Source organism: Peromyscus californicus, unplaced genomic scaffold, assembly GCF_007827085.1.
Source record: "Peromyscus californicus insignis strain IS unplaced genomic scaffold, ASM782708v3 Scaffold_7__1_contigs__length_154581171, whole genome shotgun sequence".
Lineage (NCBI taxonomy): Eukaryota > Metazoa > Chordata > Mammalia > Rodentia > Cricetidae > Peromyscus > Peromyscus californicus.
In genome coordinates this window covers 13987005-14005799 of record NW_026294595.1, presented here as the reverse complement: position 1 = coordinate 14005799, position 18795 = coordinate 13987005, and the positions used below count along the sequence as shown (strand labels likewise).

Here is an 18795-nt window from a genome sequence, read left to right as displayed (position 1 = left end):
AACACTGCAAAGGGTCTTTGATCCACACTGTCTCACTCCAGTGTCCTGTGAATGTCACAGCTCTTACTTTGTACATGAGGACACTGAACTCTAAGTACCCACATGATGAGGGAGGAAGAGGGAACCCCAGAACCAACTCTTCTGACAAGGATACCAGGACAGAGACAAGGAAGTAGGACATGTGGGGGAGCTGATGTTTCTGAGTGCTAATTTACCACCTGGGCTCTGGGAAGTAGCAAGGTGCAGTGAGCCACACTATCAAGATGGAAGAAAACTCTTAGCTCAGCTGCAAACCCCATGCAAACAGCAGCAGGAGCTCACAACGGGCCTCAACAGAACTCCATGACTTCAAATCACAATCTTTACAGGTCCCCACAGTCACACAGCACTCCTTCAGATCTCTTGTCTTGGGCCTGGACCCCATTTTGCTCCCTTGGCTGGGTTCTTTCCTGTCTCCTCCAGGTCCCTGAGGGGACACCACTTACGACATCCACGACACTCAGGTGCATGAAGGTAAAGGTGAGGACAGTGAGGACTCATCAGCCAGTGAGACTGCGGCTGTCCCAGGGTGACAACATGGTCAGGCCAGGGGAAGCAAGGCTGGGACCTCTCTAGGGCCACAGAGAAAGGTCTTCCTACCACGTGAGCATTTGTAGAACACTTACTAATGACATTTAAAAACATCAACAATGCCCTCTGACCTCAAGAGATTCAGAAGAGCAGGCCTCGTGAACGCAAACTGTACCAGACACTGTGCACGTGCATTACAGACAAGGGCTGGGAGCGAGTCCTCCTTTCCATGTAGGCAGGGCAACGGGACCGACTCACCACCATGTCCACTTCTGGCCTCTCTGGCCTGGCCCGCCCTGAGCGCTGTCTCTGTGGTGACTGCAGTTGGCTGTCCTAGCCTCTCTCCTGAAATGTCCTGTCTTCCCCCTCAGCTCCAAGTGTCTCATATAGGTACAATGGAGACACCACTAGTTCTCTCTCCTTCAGACTCACAACAGTCATTTCAATCATATGGGGTCAGCTGCCCTGCCCTCTGACCCCATATGGGGCAACCGTTGGCTTGAAAAGGAGAAAACCCTGGGTTGCCCACACTGTTTCTGCAGTCTGAAGCCTCAGCATGGTGGAAAGAGCCATCACTGCAGCGCTAAGAAGGAGCAGTGAACCTGAAGCTTACCTGCTTCAGATATATTCGATAACAAGGTCATTGCCAGTGATGGAAATCCTTACCACGATCCACCCTGTAGCACCAAAGCATAATTTCCAAAGAATTAAAGCAGATTCTCAAGCCAGGTGCGGAGATGCATACTTATAATCCCAGCACCTGGGAGGCAAAGGCAGGTCAATCTCCAAGTTTGAGGCCAACCTGATTTACAGAGTGAGTTCCAGAATAGCCAGGGCTAAACAGAGAAACCCTGTTGCAAAAACCAAAACAAAAAGAAAAAAAGAAAAAGCAGATTCTCACTGAGGGAACCCATGTCACCATGTTAACAATGTTCTTCAGCAGAACACTGAAGGCCCTGGGGAGGGTAGCACACAAGTGCGCCAGGGACAGTGAGGGGCCAGGACAAAGCTGTCTTAGTGCTGACCCACACCATCAGATCTTACTGACCGAGTAAGATGTGAAGTTCACATAACTGTAGCCAGGGCTAGTGAGCAATGAACAGCAGCCACCCAGACACCCCTGGATTACTAGTTCCTGTGAAATGAAGTCCTAGTATGAGATGGAAAGGACCCAAGGCCCACAGTGGCTGAGGATGAAAGCAGCCAGAAGGCAGAAGCTGGCCAGGCTGGGAACATGACCACACCCTGGGCTCAAATGCAATGGGTCATGAAGTCTCCTCCTAAGAATCACTCCTTACCCTTGCCTTAGGGTAAGCGTTGGCCCAAATCTATCTATACAGTTGGTTGGTTAAGGTGGTGCACACCACACCTGGAATCCCAGCATCAAAAAGCAAAGGCAAGAGGATTGCAGCTTTGAAGACAAGACTGGACTACATAGCAAGACCTTGACAAATCATCCCTCCCTCCCCCGCTACCAAAGGACAAGTGCCGAGGACCCTCGCGAGTATGTCTGGCCTCTGTTCTGTCCACTGGGAACCTCACAGGCCAGAAATGGACTGCAAAGCCCCTGAGCTCACCTTAGAAGGTGTGACTTTCTTTTGCTTCCTCACCACTATCAGACCCTTGGCTTTGGGGGGCGAAGACCCTACTGATCTCTATCCAGTAAGGGTAGGAAGAGTTACTTTGTCTTTCCTAGGGTCCCAGTTTTTCCTAACTTCTACCCAGACACTTCTCAGAAGTCTGCTCTGCCATGTAAAACCATGGTTTGTTTTTGGTTTCTTGTCCTCTAGGAGCAGGATGCCCACTGTCTGCCAGGTCACCACCCTTGAACTCTTTTTAACACCCTCTGGACCTGGGGTCCTGCCTGCCTGGGCTCTCTGCCTTTGCTGTGGCCAGTCACAGCAACAGCTCCTCAGAGAGCGACAGCAGGCTTCCCCACCTGCCAGCTCCTTCAGCAGGGGCAGGTCAGTCCTGCAGTTACTTTCTTTCTCACGTACTACACATCCCTCTAATGAACAAGGACCTGCCCGCTTTGCCCACTGCTCCCTTCAGCCTAGCAACGCTGACAGAAAGTCCAGCTTTAGCCTCACACAAGCACCACCTGCCCTGCTGCTACTTCAGATCCCTGTGAGCCCATAAGGCACCTGCAGAGCCACACTTAGATAAAGCGCCCCTTAACAGAGGACATCCAGGGAAAGGGGCATGTGTGCTGGCATCTCATGGGGTAAAAACCAGCTGAGCCTATGCACCCTGAGAAAGCTGCAACAGACGGCACTGACAGTTAGGAACTGGGAGGCCTGAAGCCTGAGGCTGGCAGATGGACAGCATTCACAGCAAACAAAGGTACAGCACCCACTTTACCAGAAATGGGATTAGGAACCCTGACAAGGCTGGCTCTGGGGTGTGTGCCTCATTCAGCAGTGCCGACCTTGCCTATCCAGGACACCATTCTAAAAGAAACCAAATGCAAACTGCTTGTTTGCACCAGCCAGGCTGTCCCCTCCAGCGAGGAGTAACAGGGGCCCCACTGGAGGGCAGAGGTTGCGAGAGGGGAGGGTGACTAACTACAAGTGACTTCTGGCTTGTACTCAGCTTAGCCATTTTAGTACTACAGGCTTAGAAATATCTCTAAAATAATTATGATACATAGTAGACCAAATTATTTCAAATTTATTTGTCAAGTGATTTGATTGCTGAATGAACAGATTCAACTTTTCCCATCACTTGCCATGTCTCAATGGAGAAGCAGAGGAAATCCTGATTTTGCGACCAAGCATCATTGGTTCTAGAAAATGATTACAAGTAAATTAGCCTCAGAACTGTTCTAGCTCTCTTATGGCTTCTTCACCCTCATAAAATCCTGGGCAACCATGTCTCCAAGCCCACATTCCAGACACCCAGAACCTTCTCTCTGAGTGCATTCCTTCTCTTGGCAAAGTAAAGGTCTCGGGGGGAGCTCCAACTCCAAGCTCCAAGTGCGGGACACATGGGTCTGGGTAGAAAGGAAATCCATTTTCTACAAGTGCAACCCAGCACTTGACACCCACCAGTCACCCAGGACCAGTGTGGGAACCAAGCACTCTTCCCCAGCCTCACTGAGAGTGGCTGGGGCCTCAAGGTTCTTCATTCTTAGCACTTGGTTTATTTAGTCTTGGTAAGATGAAAAACAATACGCCCCTAAGCATTCCAGGGTGTACTGGGGTGAGGTTAACAAGCCCTGTTGGTTAGACGGTAAAGCATATGCTGAAGACACAGGAAAGGAATTACTGTGATGACTGGGTCCCTTCCACTTCCTGGTACCTGGAATGCAGTGGTGACAGTCCTCTGGGTGGACGGCCAGCCTTGTTAGTTAAGTAAAACAACCCACTTGGCTATTTGAAAATACACAAGCAGCTGACGTCCCTAACATGCTAACTGCAGCTACCTTGGAGAAGCACACTCTGGCCAGTTGGCAGCTGGCGCTGGCTAATGGTAAAGTGACCAGATGGCTGTGACATACACTGAAGAGTGGTTGCCCTCTGCAGCTTCCAGGACTGTGGGCCTGCCAAACCCCTCAGCAATTACTGTCCCCAGTGTCCCCCTCTGTTTTCAGTAAATGGATAACGGGCACCCTATAAATATTAAGCCATCATCTTCAAGAGCCTGTGTCCTAAGCAAGCAGAAGACACCAGACACCGTGGGAATGAGAAGCTAGGAGGAGGCATAAAGGCTTAGCTACTGCTGGCAACAGTCACAGAGCACTCAGTCTTCCGCCTGTGGATGGTACACTCTGTACCTATCTATCTGTCCAATACCTCCTACTCTCAATTCCCAATGTCCTCTATAGGGACACAGGAAGTGTGCCAATGGGGCTCAAGAATCACCTGTGCCTGGACTTAGGCCCTGGCCTGTCACCTGGGTCCCCTCAGCTGCAATAGAGACTAACTGCCTCCTTGCCAGACAGTTCTAGACTCATTCTAGACGCTGTGGTGATGGTCTGGCAGTTCTCCTGTTCCCCTTCAAGTCCTTCACCAAAAATTTTAGGGCCAACAACAGATCTGCCCTTCTCTCCAAGGTGTACTTGAAGGGGAGAGAAGAGCCAGAGATCACAGAGAGCTCAGAGGGACACAGGCTCAGCCTTCAGGGACATTCCTGTTCTCCTAGGCCTCTAGGTGATTGCCAGTGCAATCTACTCTTCAGTGGCCAGCAAAGTAAGCACAGGTGTCAACTGCCAACCCAGACTGAGCTAAACATGACAGCTTGGGATAAACGATTTCAACAGAGCAGAACAGTAGACCTTTTTGTTTTGTTTTGTTTTTTGAGACAGAGATTTTCTGTAGCTTTGGAGCCTGTCTTGAAACTCACTCTGTAGACCAGGCTGGCCTCAAACTCAGAGATTTGCCTATCTCTGGGATTAAAGGTGTGCGCCACCACTGCCCAGCACAGTAGACCTTTTGTTAAGCCATCTCTCATAAGGAAAAACACTATTTCCCCCTAAAAGTCAGTGAAGAGTCAAAGAAACACCATTGTAAGTTTTTGAGGAAGTGAAGGCGTCCAGAACCAAAGACACAAGTGTTGTTTGAATCTCAGAGGTCTTATTTTTTTTAATAGAAAACCCAGAGTCAGATATCAGGGTGAAAGCTGAAAGATCAGAGAAGCAGAACAAGCCACAGCCAACCTCACCTCACCAACTCCTCAGTCGATCTTGTTTCCTGAACTGAAAGCCTCTGAGTCCTCACCAGAAAGGGTCTCAGCTGAACTGCTTTAGTTCCTGTTTCCTTACACCTTATATACCTGGGATTAAAGGTGTGTGTGCTTCCCAGTACTGGGATTAAAGGTGTGTGCCACCACTGCATGGCTGTGTTTCTAGTGTGGCCTTGAACTCACAGAGATCCACATGGATTTCTGCCTCCCAAGTGATAGGGTTAAGGATGTGTGCCACCACTGTCTGGCCTCTATGTCTAATCTAGTGGCTGGCTCTGTTCTCTGATCCTCAGGAAAGCTTTATTAGGGTACACAATATATCACCACATACAAGGCTGGGGGAGCCCTCCCTCTATAGACCTTCCAGTTGCTCACTCCAATCAGACAAGTTGAGGGGCAGGAAGGCAGACATGGGCCACCTTCTAGTTCCAATGCCCACCCATGGCAACAAAGCCAATCCAATCAGAGACTGGGGTGAGGTTTGGGGAAACCATTGGGTGCTATTTCAAGGGGGCAGGAAGAGACTGTTGGTAAGAACCCAATGCAAGGCCTTCATGCCCAGCTCACAGGTGACTGATTACCCCTGTGTGGCTAAGCACCCTCTCTCCTGCTGGATGACCCAGGCAGGGAGACAGCAGGGAGCACAGTCAAATGCAGGCCAGGGCAGAGGGTCTAGTGCTTCCCTTATTCTGCACAGAATTCCACAAGACAAGGCACTGAAGAGGTACTGAGCTCAATATCCCAGGGCAGAGTGAGAGCAAACCCTTCCTAAGGAAGATGGACATGGCAGACATCACAAGGGATACCATCTCTTCTTTAGGTATCTAGGAGTTAGGCGGGATCCCTTACAATAGCTGATCAGACATCTTGGGAGCTTGTGCTGACAGGATGTTGGGACCCACCCAGCAGCCTAGGCTGGACCGATAACATGGGTGTCTCCGCAATCCTCAGGTGACTTGCTTCACACTCGGACTCAGAGGGCCCTGACTCAGGCAGCCTTGTCCTCAGCATCCCTGCTCCCCTCCTCAGGTCCTCACCTGCTCCTGCCAGTCAGCTCTCTCACTGTCAACAAACCTGGAGTCAGTCTCAGGCCCATCGTCTTGGCAACCAGCCACTCTTTAGGCAACTTCATTTCATTAAGTCAACCATTGCATTAGTTGTGGATTTTTACTGTGGCACTTTCAGAATTGTCCTTCCTTTCAAGTTCCAGGGACAATTTCAGCCCTCTCTACTGTTGGTTTGGCTACAGAAGAACCCACTTGGAACATCTGATATGGTTAATGATATTTACAAGTCAGTTACTGGATCGAAAGCCAGAACCAGTTTAAACAAAGAAGCTGTCAGCAAGTCTTGCCAGGGTCACCTGCGTGTCCGCTGACAAGTATCAAGAACTGAAAAGTCCTCTCTACTACTGAGTGGCTTTAAAAAACAAACAAAAAAAAAATAAAAATAAAATAAAAACAAAACCACTATATAAACTCTGTCTTTTCAATCGCTGGTCTCAGTTTTGGCTAGAGCTTGCCAGGGACTTAAGAAAACTTGAGATGGCTCAGAGGTTAAAAGCACATACTGCTCTTGCAGGGACCGGGATTCGATTCCCAGCACCTACATCTTACAGCTCCAGTTTCAGAGGATCCAACACCTCTGGCCTCCATGGAAAACTGCACACACCTGTACATACCCATACCCACATAATTCAAAATAAAATAAATCTTAGGGAGAAAGAAAAAAGAAAACTTAAGACCCAAGAGAACAATGCCATTAGATTCTACATAAAAGCCTAGCACTCAAGAAGCAGAGGTCAGTGGATTCAAGGCCAGCCTGGGCTACTCTAATGAAGAAGAAGTTCAAAAAAAAAAAGTGTCCCAACAACGAGGAAAGAGAAGGTAAACATTTAAAAATAGTCATTTGCAATTGTGTACTTGAAAAAAGGCTTCTTTGCAAATCTGTTTAAGAAAAACACAGCAGTGTTCAACACCAGACCTAAAACCAAAGGTGCAAGAAGAAGAGTAACAATTTGTTGTTTTGCACTGTGAGATCTGTAATTAGAGGTTAGTTCAACAGGAGGAAGCTGGTGAAGCCAGGGAAAGCTACTGCACAGCCACTTAAATCCATTTACAGGAGCTGCTGGAAGAGGTCTGACGTCTGCAAAGGTAACTTAGCACTAAGAAAGCAACGATTTCTCAAAAGCTACGGTTAGTGAACGAGAAGCCCATCAAGAAGACGCTCTGTAAACTTTCTGCTTCTGCAGAACGGTCCCCAGAGGGTCTGGGTTTCTAAGTTCCTCGGCCCGAAGCCCACCATATGGACGGACGGCTACCTAGCAAACCAGGCTGGGGTTTGGCAGGAATGGGGATCTTCCAGAGTGGAGACGGTAGGCTCCGAAATGCAATTGCTGGGGATGGGGAAGGTCCAGGCTGGTCAGGGAGTGGTCAGGATAAGAGGCTGGGGACAGGATGGAGTCGGTGTTCTGAGAGCTGGCGACCTCAGCAGAGCCATCTGCCCCTGCTGTGGCTTCGACCCTCACAGCTGCTGCGCGGGAGGAACGTCGGCCGGCGCGCAGGACCCTCACCTCGCACGTCCGCCGCCAGCGCTCGCCAGGTGGGCGCATAGCCGATGCAGTGGCCGCACCACGACGAATGGAACTGCACTAGCCACGCGGCCGAGCTGTTGCCCGTGGCCGAGCGCACGCTGCCGCTGTCCAGCAGCCATACGGCGTCCTCGCCCACGCGGTACAGCCGCGCCGCGCCGCCCTCCCGGGGCCCCACCGCCGCCGCCGCCGCCAGCAGCAGGAGCAGCCGCGCGGCCCGAAGACAGGGCGGCCCCCGCGCTTCAGCTCCGGGACCGCGCGCCACAGCCCGGGCCGCCGCCATGTTGGGAGTGCCGCCGGCGCGCCGACCTTTCACCCTGGCAACCGCCGTCACGTGCTTGCGCGCGCCGGTCCCGCCCCGTGAAATTGGCCCCGCCCCCAAATTAGCTAGTCAGCTCAAGCACCACCCCTCGTTCTTCTCGCCCCGCCCCCGTGATCTGGTTCCACCCCGAGTTCTGGTCATTCCAGGTCCGACCTTGCTCGCTCTTTTTGCCCCGCCCCCGTACACTGGCCCCGCCCCAGAATGCAGGTCCCGCCTCACTCCCTAGATCTGCTCCGCCCCCTTACTCCTGGCCCCGCCCCTGCTCTGGGTCTCTGTTGGCTCTGCCCCAAGCTTAGTTTGCTCCTGACTATAGGTACTTTTTAACTGAGAAGCCTGGGCCAGATTTAGCAGGGCGAAATAGCTCATGCCAAGTTGAATGTGAAGTTGAGTTTCAGCCTGAAATGCATATTTAATTGGGCATAAATAGACTCAGACACTATTCTCTATGTACCTGAAATTCATATGTAACATGCATCCTGGATTTTACAAGCAACCTGTGATTTTATCTGTCAACATCAAATGTCCATGATGATCACCTTGACCATTTTATAACCCAGAGGATGTGGTAGAGCCACAGGGCAAAGTCAGACGACGTCCTGCTAAGATTGTAGAAGGGAGAAGTAGACCTTTTTTTTTAGATAGGGTTCTAAGGCTGGTATGGAACTCACTATATAGCTGAGTCTGATCTTGAACTCTCTGTCCTGCCTCCTTAGCTCTGGGATTACAGATGTGTACCATCATGCCTGGCTTCTCCAATCACTTAGTCTACTTTCCTATGCTAACATTCTGCTCTGCCAAACACTAGAGAGAACATACAATCCAAGTCAAGCCCTGGTGCCCAGGGTTGTGTAGATCAAGAGAGCAAGCGTTGGGGACTGTTGTGCATATAACAGCATGGAGGCATCTCTTGGAAAGTTACTAGGTTGAGGAGAGGGGCTAGAGGAACATGTACAAAGTTCCTGATGTAAAATGAAGGCTGCTGAGCCCTTGGGAGACATAGGGAGTGAGGAGCTGGTTATGGTTGGAGCAGAGCATACTAGGGCCAGAGCAGAAGTAAAGAGAAGTGCCCCCAATGACACCATGATGAGGGGTGATGGATGCCTGTGACTGTGGATTTGAGGGCATGAGGATGGGATCCCTGCATATCCCCATGAGAGATGGAGCAGGGCTTAGAACTCTGGCACCCACAGACCACAGGTTGGCTATTATCATCATCAGAGACCTAACTGTGTCATTCTGTAACCTGGAAGGACACAGCTGAGGGCAAAACCTTCATGCAGGTGAGCCATAGGGTCAGGAAAAGGCTGGTGTGTGTACATGCATACATGTGTCCGATTTTCCAAAGCCTGCAGTCTCATTTTACAGACACCATGGCTGGCTCCTAGTTGGGTTCTGGAAGCATAGAATGGAGGGCTGTGGGGATTGCTTGAGACAAAGGGAGAGAGACAGTGGTTGGGAGACAATACAGAGAATCTGTTTGGTGTTTAATGGCCCCCAAAGGGTGGGTAAGCAGGACCAGGAACCACAGAGACTGATATGGAAGCTGCCCTGGGAAGCAGGCAGGAGAGGACCGGCTGCTTGTGCCTGAGTTGGTGTGTAGGAACGATCTGGACAAGGCCTGCCTGAGGCAGGAGAGCCTGAGCTTCAGGTCCCAACTCTACCCAGAAGGCAAGAAGTTCTGAGGCAGGCAGGGTGGGATGGGGAAACCCATGGGGGTATGAGGAAGGGATTCTGGAGTCTGGCTGAAGCCTCTCTCCAGCTGACAATCAAGAATTCCAATGCAATTAACATTTGCTGACACAGACATAACATTTTTCAAATAAGGATGTTAAAGTAGCAGTAAGCCATGTTTGAGTGTTCTCAGCCTAAACCTGCAAGTTTCTAGGAATCTCACAAGGAACCCCATTTACAAGAAAAGATGTGTCTTAAACCCCTTGTGGCCCGAGGTCTTATTTTTAACAGATTGTAATCCCACCCAGAGTGCCATCAGAACCATCCTATAATCTCACTTATTGAAAGGGGGAACGAGAGAAAGGGAGAATCCCGTAGGAACCTGTTGAGCAAGAAACTCTGACAGCTTCCAAAACCCTATTACAGCTATTGCTAAACCACTTAGGTATGACTCTCCTTTGAGAAGCCAACACCCAGGCTTAGGTGTGCCCTATTCTTTCTCTGAGCATTTCTCTATTAAATCACTCCGATGAAGTTTTTATTACTTCCTAATGAACTCCACTACCATCAGGCTAATCCTGAAATTCTTATCTATGGCAAAGTCAAGAATCTGGTGTTTTCTGGATGGAAATCGTTGAAGGACAAGGAGACTCCTCGGGTTGCTGAGGACCACATGGGTTGTGTCCATTGCTGCAACTGTGTCTCACTGATGATAAGTCCACTCTACTCCCAGCCCACAGCAACTAGACCCCAGGGCTCAGTCGAGAGGCACAGTGAGAATACTCCATGATCCTGGGAGTATATGTCTCTCATCCACTTGTTTTTATAAGAGTGGCTGTCATGGTGGAGAAGGGCATGAAATCCTAGGGGCTTGGGAAAGCTGGGTGACAGTTTGGCATGTGGAAAGTTGAAAGCATGGTCTAAGGGGACTGCTTAGCAGGGCACTGACAGAGACAGATCACAGGAAAATCAAAGGTACAGGTTAACAGAGAAATAACTATTTTTTCTATGAAAAAATAATGACTTCTCTTGAGGCTCATGTCAAGATTTATTGGCCCAAGTGGTTACAAAGGATCAGAACCAGGGCGGGTACAGCCTGAGACCTTGGAGGGAGGGACCTTGGGCTGAAGCCTCACCAGGGTCAATATGTCTGAATGCCAAAGCGCTCTGCTCGCACACATGCTAGCTAGATAAAGCATGTCTAGCACTTTCTGTGGATATACTTTCTCTCCGCCCACAAGAGTAATTTCATGGCTTGGCTCCTGCAGCTACAGCAGTCTTCAGAAAGCCTGACCTGATTCTCATTAGTTTCCCATCACCAGCTTCCCTTCAAGGACACTGTGCCAAGGCTAAAGCATGCTGCACCTGCTCTGTACCCAGGGGAGGTGGCTCTGGGGAGATCCTGGCTGTATTGTGTGTATAGCCCTAATGTGCCTAGCTTTCAGCACCAACCCCCATGAAACTAAGACTGGGCAGGAGCAAGGGGCTGCTGTGGAATTTGAGGCAAATTTGCAAGGTTTTGATGGGGGAGATTTATTGCCATGCCAAACATGTGTGTGTAAAATACATAATTCCTCTCACTCAGCCTCATAAATCCAAAGAGGTTAGCAATAAATAGAAAAAAAAAAACAAGTAAAAAATTACAGAATAATTCATTCCAAAAAACCACAGGGCAGTCAATAGGAAAGCTGTAGGTCAGAAATGTGTCTTAAAATTATATACACCAAAGAGTGTATATTCCCTGACTGGACCAAGCCTCTTCTGTGCTCTGGCACCAGCTGGGAAACCTGGTGCAGGATCTTAGCTGGCAGATCCCTGGAGCCAAGTATTCGCTGGGCCTACTGCACAAAAGTTGGCTTGCTGAGAGCCCATTGGAGCTAAGAGGCTGGGATGCCCCTGAGGCCAAGTTAACTGTGAGTCTGCAAGGGGCTGTTGGGAAAGGGATTCTACTTCATAGCAGGGGCCCAAAGGAATTGTAAGTGGCCTGGAAACCATCACCAAAGCATGCAGCAGAGGCAGGACAGATCTGATGGCTTAGCAGCAAAGGGCTGTCCCATTCCACCTGCCTGTTAAATTTGGGTTCCCCAGAGGCCATAAGCTATCTCCCCAGAGGAGATAATGCCTTACAGTTGGGCGTCTGAGCATGGGTGGGAGAAGCCAAGCCCTGGATGGATCAGCCTTGGACTCACATGTCCCTAAGCCTAGCAGGATGCTCATCTATCAATAATCCGCACCCACAAGGGGCCTTCTCATTCAAGAAATAACTAGTTGCACAATTTTGTGACTGTATTAAAAGTCACTAATATGTACATTTTTAAAAGAAAACTATGATATGTGGATTATAATCAATAAAATTTGATTAGAAGCCTGTCAGTTGTGATGCATGCCTTTAATCCCAGCACTTCAAGAGCCTGATAGAAAGTGGATACTCTGACCAAGGAAATACAGACACAGCCATCCTGTAATGGACATGAGAGAATCTCACCCATGACTGTCAAACATAGGTGAACATTGGACATTTATAGGCTGAGACAAGGGCAGATCTCTGTGAGTTCAAGGCCAGCCTTGTCTATAGAATGAGTCCCAAGACAGTTAGGGTTGTTACACAGAGAAACCCTGTCTTGAGAAAAGAAAAAAAAAAAAAACACAAAGACAAAAAAATTTTTTTAAAGCCATTTAATTAGAAGAGTCTGGAGAGATGGCTCAGCAGTTAAGAGTATCTGTTGCTTTTGAAGACCAGGATTTGATTCCCAGCACCCACGTGGTGGCTCACAGCTATTTGTGACTCCAGGGATGCAAACCCTCTTCTGACCTCTGCAGGTACCAAGGCACACTCATGGTGCACAAACATTCATGTAGACAAAATAGTCACACACATAAAATAAAAATAATCCTTTGTGAAAAAAGTTTTAAAAGGAGATCAGATGGGCAGGGGTGGTGGTGGGCGGGGGACGGGACTCAAAGGAGAGCACTTCACTAGCTCTATACTAGGCCCTATATTCCATCCCCGACACTGGAAAAAAGTGTTAAAAATGTAAAATGAGCCGGGCGGTGGTGGCGCACGCCTTTAAGCCCAGCACTCAGGAGGCAGAGCCAGGCGGATCTCTGTGAGTTCGAGGCCAGCCTGGGCTACCAAGTGAGTCCCAGGAAAGGCGCAAAGCTACACAGAGAAACCCTGTCTCAAAAAAACAAAAAAAAACACACACAAAAAAAATGTAAAATGGCTGAGCACGGTAATGCAGGCCTGCACTACTCAGGAGGCTGAAAAAGGAGGATTGCAAGTTCGAGATTGCTTGGGCTAGAGTGAATTCAAGGTCAGCCTGGTAGAGGCAAGCCAGTAAGAACCTGTCCCTCCAGGTCTTGGTTTCTCTCTCCAGGTGCTGAGAAAAAGTAAGAGGGAAGTATTGGTGCTTGCTGCTAAACCTGATGACCTGAGTTTGATCCACAACCCCCACATGGTGGGAGGAGAGAACTGACTGCCAGTTCTTCTATGACCACACACAGACGCTGCGGCACCCATACACATACAAGAAAATGAATGTTAAAACAAATAAGTGAACAGGGGCTGGAGACGTAGTTCAACGTTAGCATGTTTTCCTAGTTTGTGCTAAGCCTTGGCCCAAGCCTCAACACTGGTTGGCAGGGGGATATCTTGGTATATATAGAAGTATAAAAATGAAAATAAAAAACCACTTTCTAAAGATAATCTCTTCATATTTTAGACTTTACTCAAGTATTTTTTTAATTTTTAAAAACTGATATATAAAACAAAAACACACATATTACCTAGCCACCACATGAACTGTTCAACTTCTTTTATGTGTGTAATTTCCCATGATACTGAACTAAACACCAACTCAGTGACCCAGACTCTTCGTGGAGATAAACCAATTTCATCAGCACAGATTATTCATAAGCATAGTGTTTAAGGATTAAAATAAGATGTGAGCAAGACTGAGGGAAAGAAGGGGAGTTGGAGAGGAAGGGAGAAAGGACAGGGCAGAGGATGAATACAGTCAAAGTACATGATGCACTTGGGAGACAATGTCTTTATGAGACCCAGCAAAAGAACAGTGAATATACATCAATAAACAAGAAATTAAAACAAAAGGATGGATGATAGATGATTAGATACGCACACCCATGTATATACAAACATGCACACACTGTACACATACATGTGCACACACATGCTGATTTAAGGCAAGCAACCTCTGGGGGTTCTAACCATGTATGTGAGCTCCATCCCATGAGATCCTGCCCAAGCCTGATTCAGAAAACAGATTCAAAAGCTGCTTCTTCCGAAAGACTTCTGGGTTTGTGTTAAAGCCACTTCCTTTGAGGTGTGTGGCAGCTCATGTCTATAATCCTAGTACTCCGGAGGAAGGGTGAGGCAGAGAGATTTACATGAGTTCAAAGCTAACCTGGGTTACAGAGCAAAACCCAGTCACACACAAACACATACACACAGTGCCGCTTCCCCAGGGTACTAAAGACAAGGAGACAGAAAGCTTCACAAATCAGATGCAGCATCAGGACACTCCCACCTGCATGGGCATCTAGTCAGAGGACTCTGTGGCTTCCAGCACGAGAGCCTAGAATCCCCAAAGACAGCCCATCCCCCTAATTGCTCTGGGTCCCAGAAAAGCCTTCGTGCAGCTACAAAAGCAGAGATTTCCACTGTTGTCTGAGACTGCACCAGCACCCAGAGACTACAGTTGGTTGGGATACAGTTGTGGGGTAACACCGGGCTGCCAGGAGTGAGTGGCAGGCAGCCTGTTCTCCCTCGGGAACACACCAGAGTCCCCTGAGGGAGGTGAAGGTGGCACCTGACAGAAGTCACTGCTTTAGTGGCCTGTCCTCACCCTTATACGTGCCCCCAGTTGTTCTGTTCTCCTGGGGGACTGACTATAGGAGCCCACCCCAGGGCCACTCCACTCCCTGTAGAGATCCTGTACCCTAGGCTCCTGTGAGCCCAGCCCCCAGTTGGATGAGGCCCTTGGCTCTGCAAGCTGGTCTCATTCTTATGATTAAGCCGTTGGCTTCTTTCCACGCAGCAAATCCTGTGTGGTTGGATCAACAAGTCCTTGGATGTGTGTCCTGAGGGAAGAAGGCATTCTGGGGGAGAATGGCCACTGCTTCCTTATACAAAAGCCATCTGTGTCACCTGCCCACATTTCAAGAACCACTCTGTTCATTCTGTCCTGGAAGGCCCCCAGGGAATAAAGGAGGCCGTCTAGGCCTTTGTCTAGTCAGCCAGGCCTACAAGGGACAAGATGTCTTTTTGGACCCCAGTCACTGTGTTTCTGAGAAAATTAGTGTCCCAGCAAGCCCCATGAAAGCAAAAATATCACAAGACCAGGAGAGACCCTCAACCCCTGAGGACAAGCCCTAAGCCTTGCTTGTCAAGGGTGACCAGTTACCTGCTCCCCATCTCCACAAGATGAAAAATGTCCCTCAGCCACAAGCAATCTGTTGGAAACAGGAGACATAGCAAGATCCAGATGGGACTGAAGAGATATCTCAGTTGATTAAGCATTTGCCCGGCAAGTATGAGGACCTACATTCAGTTCCCAGAACCCATGTTCAAAAACAAACAGACGAGACAGACACCTCAGCCTGTAAAAGCACTTGCCATGCAAGCCTGGCGAGCTGAGGTTGATCCCTAGAAACCACTGCAGAAGGAACCAATTCCCAAAAGTTGTCCTCTAACCTCCACACAGGGACCATGGCATGCACACAAAATACTTTTAAAGTCAAGAGCTGGAGAGGTGGCTCAGTGGTTAAGAGCATTGGCTGCTCATCCAGAGGTCCTGAGTTCAATTCCCAGCAACCACATGGTGGCTCACAACCATCTGTAATGAGATCTGGTGCCCTCTTCTGGCCTGCACACACACATGCAGGCAGAACACTGTATACATAATAAATATTTTTTAAAAAAGAGTGTTTCCTGCTCTTCCAGAGGACCTAAGTTCAGTTCCCAGCACCCATATCAGATGGCTCTCAACCACCTTAACTCCAGTTGTGACGCCCTCTTCTGGGAATCCAAGTGCACCTGTACACATGTACACACACACACACACACACACACACACACACACACACACACACACACACACACGTACACATGTACACACACACACACACCCACCCACCAAAGGTAGGTGAACATTGGGCATTTACAGGCTGAGACAAAGCCCAGGACAGATCCATCCTACGTAGCCTTTGCTGTGCATGCCTCAATCACTGAGGTTTGGACCCTTTGAGAGTCTGATAGAAGCTAGCCTACTCTGCCCAGGGAAATGCAGACAGAGCCAGCCTGTAATAGGCATGAGAGAATCTCACCCATGACTGTTGATTGTTTCAGATAACTATCCTGCCAGCCTGGTGCAGTGTGAACATTCTGTATGACAATGGGAAGACCAGGTCCCTCAAATCAGGTTCTCGTGTATACAGACAGACAGAGACAGACAGACAGACACACACACAGACAGACACACAGATACACACACACACAGTCACATGTCAGATGTCTATGCGTTCCTATCATTTCGAAGCACACCCCTAGGGGTTGTCTCCAGGGGCCAACCCTGACAGTGCAGCCAGAGAGTCACACAAGATCCTCCTGCTGAGCTGGGTGGACACCACATCCACTGGCCCAGCATCTCCTGTCCCTGGAAGATCCACACAGGTACCAGAGGCAGGGTCAAAAGCTGAGTCTCTCCTACAGAGCTCCTGTCTGTCCAACAAATCCTGGAGCTTGGGCTGGCCCTCTGTCCAGCAGCTCTGACCTTCCTTCTCCTTCTTACTAGTGTGCTTGGGGGATTCAGCCTGGCCACTGGCCACCGAGGGCCTAGGGCCCGGGGGTGGGCTTTCAGAGGGTGCAGACCAGGAGGGTGAGGATGTGGCTGCTCTTCTGTCTAAAAGACATTCTGTTCCTAGCTGGTGCTCTGCACTCTTGAAACACTGTGCTGCTTCCCAAGGTCTACCTTGACTGCCTGAGGCCTCCTCAAGGTTCTTTTGGGTCACACAAGCCACTGGGGATAGACTCAGGGGCTGAGCTGGCAGTCTTGGGGATGTCTCAGGGGCACTGACTACCCAGTTACTCAAGGGAGATGTTGAACTTGAGTCATCCAGGTTTCCATCTTGCCCAGATGCTCCTAGGCAGTGTCCTGACTTCTGGGGCCCCAGGGAAAGGGCTTCCTCCAGAGCCTCCTCAGATAAAGAGGACATGTCTTCAACAGTAATGGATGTATCCTCTCCTAGGGTGTCCAGTGAGTCACCTGGAAACATGGCCTCCTCAGGCGGGGAAGGGAAGTCTTCTGAGCTGGGGTTGGGCTCGTTGATGTCACTCTTTGCGTGAGGAGAAGGAGGTGGAAGAGGGAGGCGAGTGTCCCTGTGGATGGAGGATGGAAGGTCCCCACTGCCGTAAGATAGTTCCTCATCCACAGGAGACAGTATTTCAGTTAGGCATCCATCTACATATGACGGACTGGCTACCTCTATGACAAGGGGAGCTCTGTCCTCAGAAGGAGCCTTTAGGGTCACGGGAGCCTTAGGATCAGGCAAGGCCTGTAGGGACTTCCTCTGTATGGATGGACTAGTATCAGCATCCTGGGGTTCCCCCTGGTAGCCAGCTGAGACCTCAGTAGGCATGTTTGCTTTGCTGAGACCTGTCCTTCCAGAGGTGGAAGTGTCCAAAGGAAAGGACAGTGGCAGAGTCGAGTCACTGATAGAAGGGATCTGGGGTGGGGACACTGTGAAAGTGGCCACTGGGGACATCTGCCTGGTTTCCCCTGTATTCGATGCACCAGTCAGGCTCCTACTGGTTCTGGAAGCTTCTTGTTCTTTCCCAGGCCTGGGGGAAGGAAGGAAGGTATAGGGCCCTCCACTGCCTTCCAGGTCCAAAGAATCATTTGCAGGCAAGGAGCATCCTGAGGGTGGCTCAACACAAGGGCTGGGTTCCTCAAGGTTCTCCTCACCGTTCTCATCCCAGATTTGGCTGGAGGACTCTGACAGCTCGGACCCCAGTCTTGGGGAAGAAGCATGTGGGAACGACAATGGCCAGCCTGCCTGAGTGAAGTTGTACCCTGGCTCTGAGCTTCCTGCCACAGCTGCCTTCCCAGAGAAGCCACTCAGGAGTCTGGCCTCACTGCCTTTCAGTCTCTGCAGGGTCACTTGACCTACATCCTCAGGAAGCCCCTCCAGCTGAGGAAGTCCCTGGTGGAGGTCCCAGAATGAAGGCATGCCAGGTTTCTCCCAGGAATCATGAGCAGAAAGCTCCCTAGACCAACTGGGATCTGCAGGCAGAGTATCTTCAGCCTCCAAGTTAGACAGGGATGCAGAACTGTTAGAAAGCTGGACTAGGGTGGCTGTGGCCTTCTGAAACTCCTGGAGAGATGAACAGGAAAGGCTGCTTGCTGAGCCCGCTGAAGGGGTGAGGGATAAGGCAGGGGCTTCGGAAGACCCTGAGAAGCTACTAGAAGCAGACTCAGAACACGTGTCCAAGATGGCAGCAGGCTGGGACGGAAGGCTGTCTAGGTGCCAGGCAGGCTGGGCCTCCTCCTCACTGGCCACAGGAGCTGCTGAGATGGATTGAATTAGGGAGTGGCTCACAGTTGCCAGACCCTACATGGTAGGCTATACCAGAAGCAGTCCCAAATTGAAAAGATGTTCCAACAGAAGACACTAAAAAGGGCACTGGTACCAGTTACAACCCCTAGGTAACTGTTCCAGCCCCTTCCCTACTTGTGGGTCACACATGGCTGTCCCTGAGTGTCTGGACTCACCCTATACCACCTCAGTTGTTATTAGAGCTGGTGGTTGGCTCTGTTTGGCTTGTTTTGAAGTTTTAGACTCAGCCTGCAGCCCTGGGGGAAAGGGTCAGCAGGGTTCCCCTATCCCACGCCAGGCAGTATGGAGGACAGGGCAATATTCCTTCACAAAAGCCTCACTTTGA

At 49.8% G+C, this 18795-nt stretch overlaps 2 protein-coding genes across 2 annotated transcripts in view; both read right to left on the bottom strand.

Annotated features, from left to right (window-relative positions):
* Positions 1-8165, bottom strand: part of Qsox2 (quiescin sulfhydryl oxidase 2) — a 32682-nt gene extending 24517 nt beyond the window's left edge. Inside the window, exon 1 of the mRNA XM_052724251.1 lies at positions 7826-8165. Coding sequence (XP_052580211.1) covers positions 7826-8126 — 301 coding nt within the window. The 5' untranslated portion in view covers positions 8127-8165. The remainder of the gene's footprint in view (positions 1-7825) is intronic.
* Positions 8166-12534: 4369 nt separating this feature from the next.
* Positions 12535-18795, bottom strand: part of Ccdc187 (coiled-coil domain containing 187) — a 39621-nt gene continuing 33360 nt past the window's right edge. Inside the window, exon 21 of the mRNA XM_052725588.1 lies at positions 12535-18418. Coding sequence (XP_052581548.1) covers positions 16401-18418 — 2018 coding nt within the window. The 3' untranslated portion in view covers positions 12535-16400. The remainder of the gene's footprint in view (positions 18419-18795) is intronic.